The sequence below is a fragment of the Cucurbita maxima genome, unplaced genomic scaffold, assembly GCF_002738345.1.
Source record: "Cucurbita maxima cultivar Rimu unplaced genomic scaffold, Cmax_1.0 Cma_Scf00036, whole genome shotgun sequence".
Taxonomy (NCBI): Eukaryota; Viridiplantae; Streptophyta; class Magnoliopsida; order Cucurbitales; family Cucurbitaceae; genus Cucurbita; species Cucurbita maxima.
In genome coordinates this window covers 1492675-1512751 of record NW_019272052.1, presented here as the reverse complement: position 1 = coordinate 1512751, position 20077 = coordinate 1492675, and the positions used below count along the sequence as shown (strand labels likewise).

At 33.5% G+C, this 20077-nt stretch overlaps 4 protein-coding genes across 6 annotated transcripts; 1 reads left to right on the top strand and 3 right to left on the bottom strand.

Annotated features, from left to right (window-relative positions):
- Window positions 1-429: 429 nt before the first annotated feature.
- Window positions 430-5104, bottom strand: LOC111468225 (uncharacterized protein At2g17340-like). 2 transcript variants are annotated; one of them, XM_023113373.1, is made up of 12 exons: window positions 4779-5104; window positions 4243-4308; window positions 3858-3924; window positions 3696-3764; window positions 3113-3253; window positions 2835-2963; window positions 2615-2701; window positions 1754-1828; window positions 1597-1674; window positions 1410-1487; window positions 837-899; window positions 430-735 (listed from the first exon to the last, which is right to left on the bottom strand). In XM_023113373.1, exons 1-12 carry the CDS (start codon window positions 4946-4948, stop codon window positions 655-657), a joined length of 1104 nt encoding a protein of 367 aa, XP_022969141.1. In that variant the 5' UTR covers window positions 4949-5104; the 3' UTR covers window positions 430-654. The 2 variants fall into 2 exon arrangements, with proteins under 2 accessions (XP_022969141.1, XP_022969142.1); XM_023113374.1 differs by having other exon boundaries at window positions 3696-3753; window positions 4779-5095.
- Window positions 5105-6277: 1173 nt separating this feature from the next.
- LOC111468238 (exopolygalacturonase) lies at window positions 6278-9773 on the bottom strand. 2 transcript variants are annotated; one of them, XM_023113391.1, is made up of 6 exons: window positions 9194-9773; window positions 8497-8637; window positions 8242-8418; window positions 7742-8031; window positions 7409-7637; window positions 6278-6622 (listed from the first exon to the last, which is right to left on the bottom strand). In XM_023113391.1, exons 1-6 carry the CDS (start codon window positions 9380-9382, stop codon window positions 6395-6397), a joined length of 1254 nt encoding a protein of 417 aa, XP_022969159.1. In that variant the 5' UTR covers window positions 9383-9773; the 3' UTR covers window positions 6278-6394. The 2 variants fall into 2 exon arrangements, with proteins under 2 accessions (XP_022969159.1, XP_022969158.1); XM_023113390.1 differs by having other exon boundaries at window positions 9450-9773.
- A 1276-nt stretch (window positions 9774-11049) lies between these two features.
- LOC111468347 lies at window positions 11050-14262 on the bottom strand. Its single transcript, XM_023113530.1, has 2 exons — window positions 13832-14262; window positions 11050-11418 (listed from the first exon to the last, which is right to left on the bottom strand). Exons 1-2 carry the CDS (start codon window positions 14009-14011, stop codon window positions 11245-11247), a joined length of 354 nt encoding a protein of 117 aa, XP_022969298.1. The 5' UTR covers window positions 14012-14262; the 3' UTR covers window positions 11050-11244.
- A 1501-nt stretch (window positions 14263-15763) lies between these two features.
- On the top strand, window positions 15764-19016 carry LOC111468318. Its single transcript, XM_023113495.1, has 2 exons — window positions 15764-16216; window positions 18398-19016. Exons 1-2 carry the CDS (start codon window positions 15882-15884, stop codon window positions 18657-18659), a joined length of 597 nt encoding a protein of 198 aa, XP_022969263.1. The 5' UTR covers window positions 15764-15881; the 3' UTR covers window positions 18660-19016.
- Window positions 19017-20077: the final 1061 nt, after the last annotated feature.

The window sequence follows — 20077 nt, the reverse complement described above, 5'->3', positions numbered from 1 at the left end:
AAACAGGAATTTCTTTGATAAATGAAATCACAACAGGAGAAGAGGAAATCATATTGAATATTTGACAAGACATTCCGTACCTTGCTAAAAAATCGATTCTTGTTTACCAACCACATATTGTCTAACCAAATCTAATTCTCTCTCTCGATATGTTCCTCAAAAAATCCGATTCGTGCGGTTCTTCCCCCAACTAAAGAAGAGATCTTGGCAGAATTGTCACATATGAATTTAAGCACAATTTCGCAAAGAAATAGCCCACTTGTTTCTCGAGAAGAGATTGGAAACCCTAAGCCATTGTACAAAGAAACAAAAAGAAAAACATCAAAAACCCCATCCAATTGGCATATGAATGGCAAGGCTTACTGGAGACAGGTTTTACCTAATATATAAAAATATATTCATATGCAGCAGACAAGGGAAATTACTCACTGCAGTATGTCAACAAATTTCCAGGTTTTTTTAATATTTATTTGCTAATTTCTAGGATGAAAAAAAATACATCCCTCCCGTCTCCTCATAATTACGGAATGGACTCAAGTTTGTTCATATAAATAAACAAGGTACTTTTCAAGCAACAGCGGGGTCTAAATAATCCTACAAGGATCAAATAGTTAATGATATAAAAAAAATGAGGTCAAATATACCAAAGGATGATCAACTAGAAACTTCGTTGTACTTGAAGACGCAATCGTAGAGCCTTCCTCCAAGAAATTGTGCAACCTCCAGATGCTTTACCTGTAAATCCAGAAATAGCACTGGTAAATGAACAAATCTGTTTACTGCTTAGGCTAACTTTGAGAAAACAACATTCATGATCACAAAAGTGAAATCATTACCATGCCGATCTTTAGCGAATCACACTTAAATCGAGCATAAAGATTTGTCTCTATTCCACGACCCTGCAAATGTTAAATTAAAAAACGAGCATGTCATCAGTCATCAGTTCACTCGTAGAAATATCTATTACCAGGTAGGGGATGTTCAAATAATTCAGTTCTCCATGTCGTTAAAGAAAAAAAAGAGTCATAACTTTGAAAGCCAAAGTTAGGACTCTTTTAGAAATGTTCTATGCTTTTAATCATTTTAAGATTACTGAAAAGCAAATGATATAAAAATAGAGTGGGATAAATTATACAAAGTACTCCTAAAGTTTGGGGTTTATTTCAATTATATGCCACTTCGAAGAGTTCCATTTTACCATCTACTCCCAAAGCTTTGAAGTATTTCTAAATAACATCCTCAAATATGGTCAAATGAGTTTCAACTGCAACTGAATAAGAACTATACAGAGGAAAGCCAAAATTTTCTGCGACATTAATAAGATAACAAGACAATTTTATAATTTAACGCACAATAAATTCACTTCAGATTTAATTTTAGTAGTTTATGATGAACTGATAAGAACTCACCATTCCTTCCAAGATAACTAGATCTGCATCAGTTGACAGGTAGCTAAGCTCCTGGGATACTTGAGTAAGGTCAATGACCTAAAAGGAAACAGAAACATAAATAACTCACCCATAACTAATAGAACAATTTGAAAAACCAATGAATCCAGTCAACAAGTTTGAACATAAAAATCTACATATGTCTTACCGGCAAATCGTTGCCAGAATTGACAATTAAAAGGTTGGCAGTATTGACGCCCACAAGCTCTCCACGGTCATCCTTCAGCTGATAAGTTGCCAAATGTTAAATTAGAAGTGATAAATAAACTGAATTCATAAATACTAAGAAATATACTCTCAGCTACCTGCGATAAAATTTCAATTAGCTCATGATAAGTCACATCGTTAATCGAGGGCAAGTCATTGGCCGCCAAGACAACCTGCAGATGAAAAGAAAACAAGTTAAATATACTCAACATGGAAACATAGAAAAAGAGTTAATTACAAAAGCAACCTTTTTTTTTCCAGAAAAGTACACAATTGGATTTGAAAAAATCTTTATGGTAGCATTCAAGAAAAAGATATCATAGAAACTTGTAAAAGTTCCTGTAGACTCAGTGTAATGATTTATACGTAAGGGATTTATCCTTGGGGGGAGTAAAAGTATAGATATTAACTGCCAAGTAAACTAAAATGTCAACAAAACTGATTCACAGGTTTGATCACTAGTTTCCGGATGAGAGATTATTCTTCATAGGTAGCATAAATTGAGCAATATTCACTAAACAAAAAGATCACATGGTACAAGAAGAAAGGGCAACCATAGTTTACAAGTTGAGAAACGATAAAACATGCCAATTTGGGGAAGGTAAGAGTTGGGATTTCTTTTTACAACCTAACCAGTACCAGCTATTTCCCTGCTGAATCTAAAAGTTTTGAGTTCGAATATAATTTTCCTTTGTACAGAGTTCAGACAGCAAATAGATAATCTATAACTCCTTGACATAAGCATCAAATGAATAATTCAACAGAGCAATCATGCAAGGTACAATTATGAACAACAAAATACAATTTTCTCTTCTTTGTGTGTTACATAGCATTTCAATCAATTTCAACTAGCACAAAAACATGTAGTCTAATTTGACAAAAAAGAATTCAATTGTAAATTTTAGAGTTTGCAAATGGAATGATTGTGTATTATGCATAAACCACATCTACAGCTAAACCTGAGTTCCACGCCGGAGTAACTCTCTAGCAAATGGCAAAATGCCCAAAATAATATCCGCACCGGAATTATCAACAAATATTATAACCTGTAATAATGTAAAAAAGTTATGTTATACATTCACTTCAACAAATAACCAAGTTATGAGTTATGGTACGTTCAGATATGAACTTTCATGATAAAAAATAGAACACATGCAGAAAATCACATTCAGAACTAACCTTCTTCCATGACTTTTTACTCCATCTGAGTTTGAACGTGTCCAAATCATCAATCACCCAAGGTCGAGGAACAAGATTTTGACAACTCGCTAAGAAAGACATACCATCCCTTGAGAAAACTTCAGCTAGCTTCAAAACATGAATTAATTTCACATCAAACTAACATTCAAAATGATCTCAAGTAATTAGAATCAGTAATATTTATTAGAAAAAAAATAAAGATGTGAATGCATCAAGAAACAATATGAATAACACTTCCCAATGGAAGGTTGACCCACCTGAGCCGAACCAAGATCAAAAATGTTCCCAGCAAATATTCCTTTAACCAGATTCTCCAAGCGCTTACTATCATCTTCAATGGCATCATTCAGGCGAATGACCTCAGCAAATAAGGATATAGCCTTTGCATTCTCTTCATCCTATTAGTTGGGAAGCAAGATACAAATACATCAGAAGTGTGTAATCATAAATGATGTCATATGACTCTTTACTCCCTTTTTTTTTTCTTTTTCTTTTTTATATCCAAAATCCCCTAGCTATCAACACGTCGGAGAAAATGGTGAATATCACCTAGCTATGTAACATTTCGAAATTAGAAGCTCATGACATCTTCAATATCCCTGATTGGATGACCCCAAGGAGATTTTAAACCAGTGGTTCCAAGGACCTTTACACCTTTATCAAGTCATAGGGTATCCATGCTAGTCTACACTCTAAAGAGTGTAAATTGATTTCTATCAGTTGCAAGAATCATTATTATCCCTCTTTAAGACGTAAAAATTTTCCAATTCCCACCATTTCTAGGTGACAGTTTTGCAATTTTCTTCTTTTTGAAGCAAGAGAAGAAAAATATATACTTGCCTTCACTCTCTTGAATATATCTCTGAATCCCAATTCTCTCAGGACTTGCTCCCGAAGTCTACATAGAAGCTACAATTTTTAATTAGTCAGTACATGAAAACTTAAAGGCATCAGCTGAGCATATTCTTATTTCTTTATTTAGGAATACTAAAATTGGCTTACAATGCAATCAGGAGGTCCTCCATGACTTTCAGGATCTTTCTTCATGTCATCAAGTATTTGAGCATACCTTCAACAAATTATACAAAAGCACAAAATGAGACCCATATCATTTGTTTCTAGGATAAGTCCCATAGTCCCATAGCTGAAACACCATAGAATTAATGTCTTTAGGTGCAGGAAGGCTAATCTTAAGATGAAAAACTAATATGATCCAGACGATTAGTTCTTTAAATCAAGAACAATTTCCTAAATAAAGCAGCTATGCTTGCTCTAATATGGTGATCATGATCCTAACTAGGAAGAAGCAAAGTAATTTTTTTTGGAAAATGAGACAGAATGAAAAAAATATATATATTTGATGTAACAACATGCAAAGGAAGTTCACCTCTGGGCAAATTTTTCAGCTTTAGCCTCGGCATCTGGGACTGTGGGATCACTCGCCGCCCGTTCTCTAGAAATGTCAAACCAATATCAATAAGATTGGGGAAGTACCACCAAAGTCTCAGATAGCCATCAATATTTTTCTAAACTTGACACTTACAAACACAAAAAAAACTGGAAAACAACATGAAGGAACAAGTAAAGGGCAGAAAATCTTCATGGAAAAAGTGAAGATCAAAGAAAAAATCACAAAGATGGCTGTATATTGCCGATTGCACAAGTTAAACAAAAAAAACGAACGATGAGTTAGATCCAACAATTTTTTTTTTTACCAAAGAAAACCAATCTCGACTATCAATCAGACTGAAATCTCTCTATCTGCTAGGCATTCACAAAAACAAGAGCAGCCGATTTAACAGAAACAAAGATTCAATAAATCAGACAACATCCACATCGCAAACTAGAACAGATTGATCGAATACGCAATTAAAAGAGACGGAAACAGAAACGAAATTGAAGAAATAGAGAAATCAGATGTACTTGAAGGAAGGGATGGAATTGTAGAAGACGTCGATCCATGAGAGCTCAATGGGCGTGGGCTTACGAGGATTATCGGAAGGGAAACGGTAAGGGATGGTGCAGGCTCTGTAATTGGACTCAATCGGTGTGAGCAGCAGTGGAAATGGCACTAGCTCCGATGCGCTCTCCATCTCCGGCGAGCTAAGATGCGAGGCGACTGCGATTTTGGTAGCTTCCCGAGGTTTTTCGCTTGAAACGCAGGCTCATGCAGAGCAATCGAAGCAGCAGAAGGAAGAGGAAAATCGGACTACGCTGGGAGAGGGAAATATTAGGAAACGACGTGTCGTTTTATGTATTTATATGATCCTCTCATAGTCCTCCTTCCTTTATGTAATGTTGTTGATATTACTTAATTATTAATAATGTTATAGTTTATTAATTTGACAAATTTTAACTTAATTGATGTTTATTAGCGTGATTAATGCTTTAATTAATTTAGTTAACCACAATTAACCACCACATGTTAACTCCGTCTCTTACTCGTTTATTTATAGGTCAACGTTAGCATAGTTCAACTAGTTAAAACGTATGCTCTCGATTAATAGATCAAATATCTAAATTCTAGATCTTCGTATGATGTTTAATTTAACAAATAAAAATATTAACACGGTGGAATATACAATTTTTTTTTTTGCAAATTTAAACCTCAATAACGTGACAAGTCGTCCAATTAAGGAAGAGTCGTAACTTCTAAAAATGAGGACCAAAATGAACGTAAAATGACGTTAAATTATCTTACCCCAATTCGAGTATAGCTTAATCGATAAATATATCAATTAATATCTCAAAGGTTAATGGTTCGAGACTCCAACCCTACAACAGCTAACCTTTAAGATTATTTTTGACTATGTAAGGACATTTTTCTGTTTAATGGGTGGGATTGAAGATTTAAACTTTTGGTCGATGGTGCATGTCTAAACCAGTTGAATTTTTTCTTAAACTGAACATAACTCAACAAGTTAAACTACATGCTCTCGACGACCAAAAAATCATATATTGTATATTCCTAAAAGAAAAATCATCTTACGAAAGTCAATTGAAATAGGATATAAGTTGATAACTAAGAAACAAGATCTCCGATATACATATAAATATATTTCGACACATATTTTGCAGATCATATCTTCATATTTTGATCTCCGGAATATTACCAAACAATCCTATCAAAAAGAAAAGTTCTAAATACCTCTTGAGTTTGCAAGCTTGTATTGAGGATTATTGGGAGTGAGTCCCATATTGGTTAATTTAGTGGATGATCATGGGTTTATAGTAAAGGAATACATCTTCATTGGTACGAGGCCTTTTAGGGAAGCTTAAAGCAAAGTCATGAGAGCTTATACTCAAAGTAGACAATATCACAATATCATACCGTTGTAGAGAGTCATGATTCTAGCAGCTTGGCCCTCCATCACACCAAGTTCTAACAGAACACCGAAGCAATAAGCAAGAACATAGCCATATTGCATCAAAGATATTAGTTTCAAGATTTCACAAGCTACAAGTGCATAGGACAATGTTTAAAAACGTAAGAACATGGCTTGCAACATAAATAAGGTAAAATCATATGATTTGTAAGGCTAAGCACAAGGGGGAGGGATTTGGGTGCCAATATATTTGGCTCTAACATACTTGCAAGTAGAAGAAGGGTGATTTTGACCTGATGAAAGAAGCAAGTGAACATTTTCAAGGTTCACATTCTGACATGGGAATCCCTTGCTGCATTCTAATGCCACAGCCACCTTAGAGGAAGAGGTTCCTTTAATGTTCTTGAAGTAAATATCACTCAGCTTCACTAGAGATGGTGCCTGTTCAAATGAATCACGTTCATATAATCATTTTTTGCAATGATTTTGAAATTTGTTTAGGAAATGATCTTTTATTAACGAAACTTTCAAAAAAATATGTTAAGATCGTATCTTTTTTGTCCATAAACTTTCTTGTTTATTCTATTTTTGGTTTTACAGATTTCAAAATATCCATTTTCGTTCAAAAGTTGAGAATGTCTAGTTTGGTGTCTCCAAACTTTCAATAGTTATCTTTTTGAAAGTCCACGGACTAGAAAAATGTAGGTATCAAAATAGCTAAAAAATCGGCAACTAAAAGACTTAATAGAAAATTGAACAAATTTGCAACTTCAGAGAGTGAGACAAAACGAAATTGAAAGTTTAAGGACTAAAATGAGATATAAACGAACTTGAAAGTCTAAGGACTAAAATGAGATATAAACGAACTTGAAAGTCTAAGGATTAAAATGAGATAAAACGAACTTGAAAGTCTAAGGACTAAAATGAGATATAAACGAACTTGAAAGTCTAAGAACTAGAACTAAAAATGAGATAAAAACGAACTTGAAAGTCTAAAGACTAAAATAAGATATAAACAAACTTGAAAGTCTAAAGATTAAAAACGAGATATAAACGAACTTGAAAGTCTAAGGATTAAAATGAGATATAAAAGAAATTGAAAGACTAAGGACTAAAATGAGATATAAACTTAACAAATATTATTCCATTACTGTTCTCACGTGAAGAAAGCTTTGCAATCACTTTTTTAAAAAAAAAAATATATATGTTGAGAGAGCAGTGGTTTACCTTAAAAGAACAAGATCTGAATGGACAGTATGATTGATCAATGATAATTGGATTGGACACATTGTTCATGGCGAAGTTCTTAAATGTCATGTTTGTGGCTGAGCTGCTGCCAGGAGAATTTGGCCATGTCTTGATTCTGATCCCATTGGTGGTACCTGTGAGGCTACAATTTTTAACTACTAATCCGCTTACATCTCCTTCATTTTGATATCTTCCCAAGCTTCCAACACTGCAATGAACAAAAGACATGTTGTCCAGAATGCTGTTTCTAGTAAGCTGAATACAAGTTCATGATGACAGAAGCATAAAACTTGTTGGCATCAATCTACGTACCTGATCCCATGACCAGGTCCACAATCGATGCCGGTGATTGTGACTTGAGAGTTCCCTTGCCCAATGGATATGCAGTCGTCGCCAGTTTGAATATGTGATCGAGAAAGATGGATGTTAGAGCTTCGGTCGATGTGGATACCATCCGTGTTGGGACTATTTGCTGGAGCTGAAATCTTGAGATTGCTACCTCTGAACCTCTTGCATTGTACTAAAGCCAAGTGAAAGAACTTGCTGTTTAGCGAAGTTATGCGTCGAACAACCGTGTTATTCATAGCCACGAATTTCAAGTTCTGAAAAAGAACTGAATCATTGTAAGAATCTTACTACTGTTACAAATGGCAGCAACAACAGCAACAGAACAGTTATGCAATTCCTAATATTTTAAGGCACGAGTTTGAAATGATTCTTTGAAATAATTTCACTAGTCCTTACAATTTCTAATGTTTCAAGAAACGAATTGGTTAAGAATCAAACAGAACAAAATGTGGAATGGAACTTACAGTAGGAAGGAGATTGCAATTGTGGTCATCAAGGCAGTTGTTGAATGGCCACGCCTCAGCGCCTCGGCCATCGAAGGTTCCACCTCCAGTCAACGTTAGCCCCTCCATCCATCTGAACTCAATCCAGCCTGCACCAGAACCATACTTTGACAGGTCTGTTGATGCCTTCAAATATCCCTGCAAAAGAAAATTTGAGCTCAAACCAAACGGATTCGACCTAAAAAGACGAAAATACGTAGAAGATTAGACCCTTGCCTTCATTTTAACCATTAGAGACGACACATTTTTGCAAGGGCCTGAAAATTTAACTGGACCAACCAAATAGGTTCCTTTTGGAATCAGGAAAGTTACCACTCCAGCTGAAGCACAGGCCATCCTCCATGTTTCTGTGAAGGCCTGAATCACAAGCAAATGAAAACTTCTGAAAAGTGTTCTTTTAATCTTTTACTCTTTTACTCTTTTACTCTTTTAAGGGTGTGTTTGAGAGCATTTTTTGCAGGATCAAAACCACTTCCTACTCAAGAACATCATAATATGAATTTAGAAAACAAAACAAATTGGTGTATGAGAAATCTTACATATATTGTAACTTTTAACCCTGTGATTGTTAGGGGAGCACCTAAAACCCCTTTTAAGAGGATTGAATCAAACATAAAGTAATGAATCAAACTCACCATTTGGAAGGAAACTGGTTTTTCATTTCCAGCAAGCAAGAAATTGAGCTAAGTAGCAGAACACATGTGACTGAACAATTCTAAATATGAGTATACAGCTAGTGAAAATCCTGATGAACAATGCATTTAACGGAAAAGCAAAAAATGGCACAAAAAATTGAAGGAAATTGCAGCAGCGACGAGGCTCAACGGGTGAAGGGGGAGAAATAGAGGCTAAGGAATTCGGTTCATCAAATAAAATCTCAAGGAAAAGCAACACAAACAAACATAGAACAGACATCGCTATCATCAGTTAAGCCATTTGCTCGAGCACCAAAGCTTCTAACACTGAAAACATGAGAACTCTTAGCTCCGTAACGCAGTAAGCTTCCTGAAATGTCTGCTTCCAATATTCCTCTACTAAGAACTGAGCTAAAACAGGAAGATGAGAGCACCAAGAACAGTGTGGTGCGAAAGGGGAAATTCATGCTAATAGCTTAACAAGCTTGCTTCTGCTCAGTGAACTTGAAATCGGAAGAGATTGTTTTAACTTACCGATTCGTGAATGGAAGAGTATTTGGCTTTAAATTCGCAATCGGAGATGCTGAGAAAATGGAGGCGATTTTGAATTCGCCATTGTTAACTGTCGCTAACTCCTTTCCCCCCACGAAGTCTCTGGTTGTTAACCGTCGCAGGAATGGAAAAGAGAAATAAATTGGCCATCGCTCCGGCAACCGGAAGCTCGTCGGACCGCCAGACCAACGAGGAGGTTGAGATTGGGCGTTACTTGAAAGAACTGCAGTGAGATCGTGTGCCTTGCGCGCCATTGTTCTTGTTGATTCATGCAATATGGAAGATTCTCTCTTATATATTCTTTCATTCATACTTCACACCATAAATTTGAATCTTATATACTAATTTTGTTGCTGATATAAATATTGTTAAAGAGTTAAAAACATATATAAAGTCAGAATTAAATTGTATTTAAATTGTTATTCAATATATAAAGTCAGAATTATTTTATTTAAATGAAAAAAGAATCCAATTTGTAATTATGTCAAATTATTAGGGCCAAATTTATAATTTAACCAAAGATTTTATTTTAAAAAAATTTTGCCAATTTTTTTACAATAAAAACAAGTTTCACCTTTTTTTTTTTTTTTTTTTTCTAAATCTCTAAATATTGAATATTTAAGCATATGCTTGAGAAAAAAAAAATAAATAAATAAGCTGGTTTAGAATGAGAGGGTTGAAGGGAAGGGCAGAAATGGAAAACTTTGACAAACATGAGGGGTATTTTGGTCGAAATGGAGGCATTTTTAACGGATTAGAATAGAACTACCCCTCCTAGTGTCCTTATCAGGAACTCTTGAGCATAGCAAGAGCGATATAGAGTCACCCTCTCGTGTAACTCTAGAACCCAATCGCTAACTTATGACTAGCTTATCTTGTTAAGTACTATGTCCTCAATTAAAAGTTAGAGACTCGAGTCATCGTCTATAAATACAAATCGTCTTAGCTTTACCAAAATGGAATAGATTTCAAATTTGCCCTAGCAAATTAGGGAGTTTTTTATTAGCAAATTATGGAGTTTTTGATTCTCAAGTTGATGGCAAGAGTCTTCTTGTTATAACGGATTTGAAAAATGTCATGATAATTTTGCATCGATAAAACCTATGAAAGAAACTTGAAAGTATATTAAATTTATTGTTTGTGGTTATTAGAGAATGTGCAAATTTTAGATTCTCATTCAACTACTATTACGAGACAGCTGCATTAAATAATTTATTCTCATTTTAGATTGAGGATGTTCGTAAAACCTATGATTATGCTCAATTTCACCACTAGCAGATATTATCTTACGTATTGTTGATCAACCTCACGGTTTTAAAACGTGTCTGCTAGGAAGAGGTTTCCACACCCTTATAAAGATTGTTTCGTTCCCCTCTCCAACCGGTGTATGGCTCTGATGCCATTTATAACAGCTCAAGTCCACTGCAAATAGATATTATCAGTTTTGGTTAAGAAAGAAACGCAAGAGGTGGGCTTGAGTTGTTACTGTCATACTCCTTGATCTTCAAGTAGTTCGTGTTTATGAATTTTCTTGCTAAAAGAGAAGAGAGAAATCTATCTCTAGAGAGGATGGGGATGGAGGTTGACTCATTCACTAAATAAATGGAATGGAATGATTAATAAAAGGGCTAGCATCATGATAATGTAGCAAATAATTACCTACATGTACATCTTGGAAGCTATCAAGCCTAATGATTTTGCTTTGTAAAAAATTATAAGAAGCTTAAGAGGAAGAAGATGGCACAAACAAGACGATACTTCTATAATTATGTCAGCCTCATTTTTTTGCCTTTGCAAACCTAAGGCATCGGTACTTTTCACCACTTACAGTAATTTCAAGAGCTCCATCTTGATTGTCTTGATTTGATGCAGTTCCCATAAGCACACTTTTTTCCTTTTCCAGATTTTCCTTCTCCATCTTCAACCTCGCTTCTTGTCGGGCGATCTCGGCCTAAAAGAGCAGAGGAAAAAAGGAAATCAAAACATGATGAGAAGCCATCTTTGGTTTCACATTTATCATTATCATTGTTTTCAGCAGTAAAAGGAGTTTCCTTTTTAGAAGGATGAATGGGTCAATTGATTGAAGCACAAAAAGGGGAGGAAAAACATTAATCAAGCACCTCTTTACTTGAATTGTTCTACCACTAATTATTGTCTACTTGATACAATCAGTATGTGAGATCGAGATCCCACATCTGTTGGGGAGGAGAACAAAGCATTCTTTATAAGAGTGTGGAAATATCTCCCTGGCAGACGCGTTTTAAAAACCTTGAGGGAAAACCTGAAAGTGAAAGCCCAGAGAGGAAAATATCCGCTAGTGGTGAGCTTAGGCTGTTACATACCTATTGGGTAACTTCGAGTTAGGTGATTGTTGCTAACTTAGTTGTCTGGCTAGAGCTGAATTTACTATGTTGTGCTGCACCATTAAAACTAATAGAATTGCCAGATTGGTTCACTAGTCGACGTTTTATAACCTGAAGTTTAAGAACCAAGTCTATTTGTTTGTCCTAAACCACAGGTTTACAAATCTTACTAGTTTCTAATTTATGTCGATCATAAACCTACGAACCTATAAACCAACCCATGAATCTATAGCTCGTTCCTTTACATGAACTCGGACAATCCAACTCCAGACTCCATCAACCTAAGTTTCAAACTCTTTGAAACCATATGAACTCAGACTATCCAACTCCAAGCTCCATAAACCTAAGTTCCAAATTACTTGAAATCATATGAACTCAGACTATTCAACTCCAAGCTCCAAAATCATGTGAACTCGGACTATCCAACTCCACGCTCCATAAACCCAAGTTTCAAACTCTTTGAAACTATATGAACTCAGACTATCCAACTCTAAGCTCCATAAACCTAAGTTCCAAACTACTTGAAATCATATGAACTCAGATTATCCAACTTCATGCTCCAAAATCATATGAACTCGGACTATCCAACTCCAAGCTCCATAAACCTAAGTTCCAAACTCTTTGAAAGCATATGAACTCAGACTATCTAACTCCACCAGGCTCCATAAACCTAAGTTCCAAACTCTTTGAAACCATATGAACTCAGACTAACTCCAGGCTCCATAAACCTAAGTTCCAAACTACTTGAAATCATATGAACTCAGACTATCCAACTCTAGGCTCCAAAATCATATGAACTCAAACTATCCAACTCCACACTCCATAAACCTAAGTTCCGAACTCTTTGAAACCATATGGACTTGGACTATCCAATCCATGATCCATAAACCTAAGTTCCAAACTCTTTGGAACCATATGGACTCGAACTATCCAACTCCAGGCTCCATAAACCTAAGTTTCAAACTGTTTGAACCATGTGGACTCGGACTATCCTACTCCAGGCTCCATAAACCTAAGTTCCAAACTCTTTGAAACCATATAAACTTGAACTATCCAACTCTAGGCTCCATAAACCTAAGTTCCAAAATCTTTGAACCCATATGGACTTGGACTATCCAACTCCATGCACCATAAACCTAAGTTCCAAATTCTTTAAAACCATATAGACTCGGATTATCCAACTCCAGGCTCCATAAACCTAAAGTTCCAAACACTTTGAAACCATATGGACTCAGACCATCTAATTTGAACTCGAGGCTCCATAAACCTAAGTTTCAAACTCTTTGAAACCATACGAACTCGGACTATCCAACTCCAGGCCCCATAAATCTAATTTCCCAACTCTTTAAAACCATATGTCAAACATCCCATGGGAACTTATCATCCCGCATTCCTCGTCTTTTCTTCCTGGATTTGGAGGGAAACATGAAAATAAAAAACAAGGGAAACGGGCATCCTATAGTTCATGCAGTAATGGCGGGTGAAGTCCAGAAAACAAGCATTTGACTACCCAAAAGGTGAGAGACACACAGCAGGGGAGGAAATAAAGACGGTGCAATGCTTAATTTGAATAGATAGCAGAAAGGCATCCTACTACACATGAGCTCTCGTTACCTTATTTTTTAACTGAAATTTCTAACACAACGTAATTAGGAAAGAACAACCAAGAATTCAGCCCTAATAATTATGCTATGAACAAGGCTAAAAAATATCAATTATGAAATGGTAAGATAGAGTAGCAAAACTCTTCATTTCCACATTACATAAGCATTAAAATACTCAGATGGCAAGTATTCACGTTACATCGAGCATGTATAAGAGAAGTAGCGAAAACAGAATACTTTTCTTGATTAAACATAGCGTGAGCGATAAAAATGTGCACGTATATCCATCGAAACTCACCGATAATCTCCAATGAACGGTCCTATCCAACAAAAAAAACAGAGAGATAAAGAGAAACAAACGAAAACAAGAGTAAATAAAGAGAATTCAATCGAGCACCTCGCGACGGGAGAGCTCAGCCTTCCAAGCAGCTTCGCGCTCAGCAACCTCACGTTCGCGCTCTTCGATATAACTCTGCATCTCTCTCTCCTTCATGATTCGATCTTGAATATCCGCATCCAAAGCTTCCTTGAGCTCCTCCACGAATTTATCCACCACCGTCTTTATTCTCAGAGACATCGCCAACTCCGCCAATTACACTTCGAAACCTTCAATTTCTCAATCCAACAACAACAACAACAACCTCAACGAGAATCTCAGTCAGATTCCCACAAACGTCTGCAACGAAATTTCTGGCTAGGTTTCGGCATGTGAAGAAGCCATGGCGGAAGCTGAATGAATGACTTTTTTTACAGAGAAAAAATGGATGTGAGAGAGAGAGAGAGAGGAGAGAGAAAGAGAGAGTGCCCCAAAAGGAAAGAATCAGTGGACCTTAGTCCTAATTGGAGCCGGGCTTTCTACGGCCGCTATTTGCTCTCTAGCCTGGCCCACAAGAAACCGAAACGCTGCGTTTTACCGTACAACGACGACAGCAAATTAAAAAAAAACTAATTTCCAAAATTACTTTAAAATATATTTTTAATAATTTAAATAGACGAAAAATATTTATAAAGTGTCAAATTAAATATTAAAATAATTTTAAATTATTAAAAACATATTTTAAAATATTTTTAACAAAGATTAAAAAAAAATTAAATTATTTAAAATTTGTTCTTGGTATATTACTAATATGATCTAGTAGTGGGGCCGTTTAATGGTTGATTCTATGATACTTGAAACATAGATTCTCGAGATGCATTATTGGTGGGCAAAACGGTCTAAAATTTAATAACGATCGAGTGATTTAATTAGTGAATAACTTCCGAAAGGTCTAATTGAGCGGTTACGAGAGAATTATCGATCCCTCTTTCTCATTATGACCCTTTCGACGAACTCCCTCGAGACCCGTGTCTGCTCAGTATGCCCCACCTGATCGAGTATCTCACCCGAGTCATTCGGACACTTGTCGACTTTTGGATGTCGCCCGAGATTGTAGGAGGAAGATTTTTCTACAAGAAAATTGTCGGTTACTTAAATGGACTACACTAATCCGAGACGCGAAAAACCGTAACCTAGAGATGTATAACCCGTCGAAAATTAAATTAAATTAAATCTCAATTTTTGTATATCTAATTTCTGTTTTTATTATATTGCAAATAAATTTAGGAATTTTCCGTTATTTCCTTTAAATATGGACAATAACAAAAAGTAAATAATTAAGGGAAAATTCGATCAAATTATTTCCTAAATCATAATATTTTTATTTTCCAAATTTATTAAAATCGTTCAAACGATATTAATACACCATTTATTCAATTTTGGTTTTTTCTCAATTTATCTATCACCTTTTCCCCTTTTATCTGCACAATTTATTTCAACTTTAACTAATTATTTAGGTCTAAAGATGAGTCTCGTGACAATTTTTAATTACGTAATACGAAAAAAAATGAATTATGAATTTAGGTATTTTGTAAATAAGAACGATTGTGGGCGAGCAACGTATTACGACCCGAGCAGACTGATAGTGTGATCGTAGGCAATGTTAGAAATCAGACACTTTCTTAAACTAAGATATTAATACCCGAGCAAACCGATAAAAATTTTAATTTTCTCGTTGAGGTAAATAATAATTTTTTTTTTTTGAGGTTTTAGGTCTTAACGCTCTTCGCACGAGAGGCCGATAAAAAAAATTTAAAAAAAAAAAACTACAAATAACTCTTTTTATATTTTTTTTAATTTTTTTTGGGGTAAAATCTAAAAAAGGAAAAAGAAAAAGAAAAAAAAATGGATAGTGGCGATTAAGTAATTTAATGAAAAATGGAGGGCAAATGAAAGCAGTCCCCTTCAAACTTGCCCCCTCAAAAAATTCTCCCTCAAATCCCTACATTCAAGATCCCTTCCTCCCAAAGAAATCTCTTTAAAACCTCTCCCTCTACTTCCCCTTCACTCAACCCATCGATTTTCCAGTTTCTCTTCTGATTGAGCCGCCGGAGCGCCGCCGCCGTCTGTAATGGAGGACTGCCTGAGGGAGTCCATGCGAAAATTAGCCCTCTGGTTAACCAAAACCTTCAAGCCAATCATGACGCATGACGAGCTCGAACCTATCATGGTCACTCTAGGCTTTATCGCCTTGGAACCAGCCGTCAACGGCGCCGGAATCTCCTGGAAATCCTACAAATACTCCGCCGCAGATTTCCGTACTAAGTCTGTTTCTCCGCCGCCGCCAATACCGCGACTGCCGTATCCGAGGATCGACGGTCTTCATATTTATACGTACAGAGCATTTCTCGATGCCGTCAATTTTTATCTCGAGAAATTTGATATCTCCGATCTCTTCCATATTAGGTAACAATGTTGTTTAATCCTTTTAATTTTTGTGCTTTTTCTTTAATTGTGGTTGAAAATTTATCTGTGCTTTTTTCGCTGCTGTTTCGCTTTTCGTTGATTTTGAACGTTTCATCATCCACCGCCTTTTCATTTATTTTCAAGTTTATGACGAAATTGATTGCTCTTTTCTAAAATTTCAACTCTGATTTTAGGAGATTTCTTGTCATAGCTACGGTTGACTACTGGTTTGATCGAGAATGAACTGAAAAATCATAATATTTTGATTCAGTTTTTTTTTTTTCTTAAATTCTTTTAACGAATGAATTTCTTATGTATGGAAATATTAACTTGATTCGTCTCTGATGATTGACAGTTTTTCTTCTTCTTCTTTTTTCCTTTTCATTATCGTAACATTAAGCAAAATTTTCTTCTTATTGATTAGATGGAAATCTTTGATTCCTTCTAATTTATCTTTAATTATTTTTTGTTACTATATTTATTTTAATAGGAAAATAAAAAAAAATTAATATATGTAAAATTAGTTATTATTTTCTTAGATGGTAAAGCTATTAAGGCTATTCCCTTTCTCCCAAGTATGAAAAGTCAATTTTGGACACTATTTTCTTTTTATATATTACTCTTACCTGTATATAATATATATATATATATATATATAATCCACATTGACTAGTATTTTAATTTGCAATATTACTTCAAATTAATTTCTGCTTAAATATTTAATTAAGTTTTATTAAGACATTTTATTTGATTTTTCCTATTTTTTTATTTTTTTTTTAAGTTTTCTTTTAACTTTCTAAAATATAAATTTTGAGAAAACAATAAAAAAACAAAAATTAATTAATTAATTAATTTTAAAGCTAACTGAAAAGATTATTATAAAAATAGCTCGTAAAAATTAATATTGTAGTGAAGAATTTTAAATCTTAATTAATTAATTATTTATTTATTTTATTTTGAAATTGTGTTCAGTTACATAATTTAAATTTAATATCTTTATTCTTTTTTCTGATTTTTTTACAATTACTATTTTTATTTTTCCCATTAACTCAAATCCAAACATAAAATTTGTTATTTAATTTTATTATTCTGAATTTGTTGTTTTTACTTTTTACGGGAAACAAGATTTATTTACTTTTTACGGGAAATATTTATTTATTATTCTGTATTTGTTGTTTTTTTTTAATTAATTAATTTTTATAAGATTATATTTAAGTATTGGGCAGCACGAAACTCCACGCCTGCATGTAGATGTAGTGCAGGCAGAGGCAATAATACTGTAAATTTCACATGCTTTTTGCATTTATCACCTAACACATGACCACCAAAAAAAATAATAATAATAAAATTATCTAATTTTTATAAAGTTCATAAACTTTTTTTATTTTTATTTTTATTTTTAATTCTTGAACTTTTATGCTTTTTGTTTTGATCTTTGAACTTATCCAAATTTATTAAATCTTTTAAATTTTTAATTTTCATTCAATTTCATATTTATGTCTCTATCATAAAGATTAATATTTTCATAAATTAGATAGTTTTTTTTTTTTTTTCCCTAAGTAAGGATTAAAGTTAAGAAAATGTTTGATGATGATTTCCGTTTTTTTGTTTTATTGTTTGCTTCCTCAATCATTATGCTTTTGGTGAGTTTTTCACATTTTTTAAGAACATTTTTGAATTTTTAACTAAATTTCAAAATTTTCGTTTTTTAGTTTCAAATAAACACAATTGGAATTAAACGTTTTATAAACTAAAATTAAATCTAGGGATAAAATTTGCCTTTAAATCTAAATACAAAAACTAATTTATGTAACTTAGCATCATTATAATTTAAATTTCTTTATAATCAAATTAATTTCTTTTTCTATTATATTTATGATTCTATTGATTACAATTCTTTTTCTTCGTATATATTTTAAAGTTATTTTTATAAATCACTTTATAATTATTCTCAAAAGTTATTCCAAACACAATTATTATCATTCTATTTTTTTAAAATAAATTTTATATTCATATAAAATTGTTAATTTAGTATTTTTTGATGTACAACTTGAATTTGTATGTGTTGTATTCCTAAAATTCTTTGTTTGAGATTCTGTTCATAATAGGTTAATTGGTTTTTCACTTCGTAAATTGTGAATCTTAATGTGATGACAAATTAATGTTTGCTTTTATTTGCAGAGGATTGCCATTGTATCGAAACCATGATCGAAATAGAAAGTGGCGTCGAATGGACGAAGAAGGAGGTAATTTTGTTTATAGAGAAGGGACTCTAGATCAAACAACACTCAATTTGTATAACTTTCATAAGACTTGGCCGAATAACAAGAGATACAAAAAGAATGAGAGTAGTTCCAGTACCAGCGACGAAGAAAATGATGATTCTAGTAAAAAAATTGAAGAACCCATATGCATTGTTAGTTTGAAAGATGTAATAACATAACGAAACGAGGGCAGGGCAATATCAATCGACACATGAAGAACAATTTTGGTAAGTTTTCCCGTAGCTCATCCTGAAGATGTATTCCTTAATTATTTGATGTCTGGAGGGATTAGAGGTTCTAGTCTACACATGAACAAATTTTGCATATGGAAGACGAAATAGCTTTAGTGAATGAATTTTGTTGTGAAGATGAGCCTAGAATTCATCAGAATAGTATGGAAAATGGGCCATTGATGTTCTGTAAGCCCACACAATTTTCAGGCTCTCCCATATGCAGTGGAAATATATATGGCAAGAAGAAGAATAGCTATGTTTATAATTATTATCTTTTGGTTGAATTCTCTCATTTGGTTCCAATGTTATTTCATTAAATAGTTTTAAAAGCTTAATTTTTATTTCATTAAACTAATGGAACCTCATCCATTTTTTTAAATTAGTTAAGAAGTTTGAGTCCTCACTCCTACCCTTAAAAATGTTTATATAAAATCCGACCAATTTAGAGTTATTGGATATTNTTTTTTTTTTTGATTCGTGGGCTATACATTCGTGGGCTATACATTTTTTTTTTTTTTTTTTTTTTTTGTTGGATGTGAGATATACTTGGAAAATATTTCGTAAAGATATTTGATAGAGATATATATGATAGATATTTAGTAAAAAATTTGATAGAGATATATTTGCTAGATTATATATGGTAGGTTTAAATCTTTATGTCCATCTTGATCGTGTGTCCGTTGTTGAGTGATTCTAACAATTGATATCAAAACTAACAACTGATATCGATACTAACCAGGTAGGAGTTTGGAACTAGACAAAATTAATTAAAATGAAGTTCAAAAGGTAGAAATCAAACTGGTTCTTGAATGCAATTTATTTTGTACAAATTAATTATTTTAAAATATCTTAGGAAATAGAAGCACCCACTTAAATTTATACATTTAAAGAGAAATAGGTAAAACCACCTGACAAGCGGGGAGAAAAATGCTTTTTTTTTTTTTTTTTTTTCATTCCTATTTATTTATTTGATAATAATTAAAAAAAAAAAAAAGAGACATAAAATGATATATCCATGGTTAGATTATTTGACCTAATTTTCAATTTAATTTTTTTTAATTTGATTTCACTTCAACGTCTTTAGTCCAATCATATAAATCCTATTAAATGTTTAAAATGTTCTTTAATATCAAACCATCTTTCGAATAATAGAATCCTAAAATTTTTAAGAGTTGAGTTTTCATTATTGAAAATTGTAGAGCTTGTATTTTAAATTTGACCGCTAAATTAGTTAATTATTTTAAGTATTACAAAAATGGGCTAAGTAAAATATGATTTATGTATTATTTATGAAGCTTAACTAAAACCAAATGAAAACTTTAAGAATCATAAGAATCAAATGGATAATACCAACTAGACCTAAT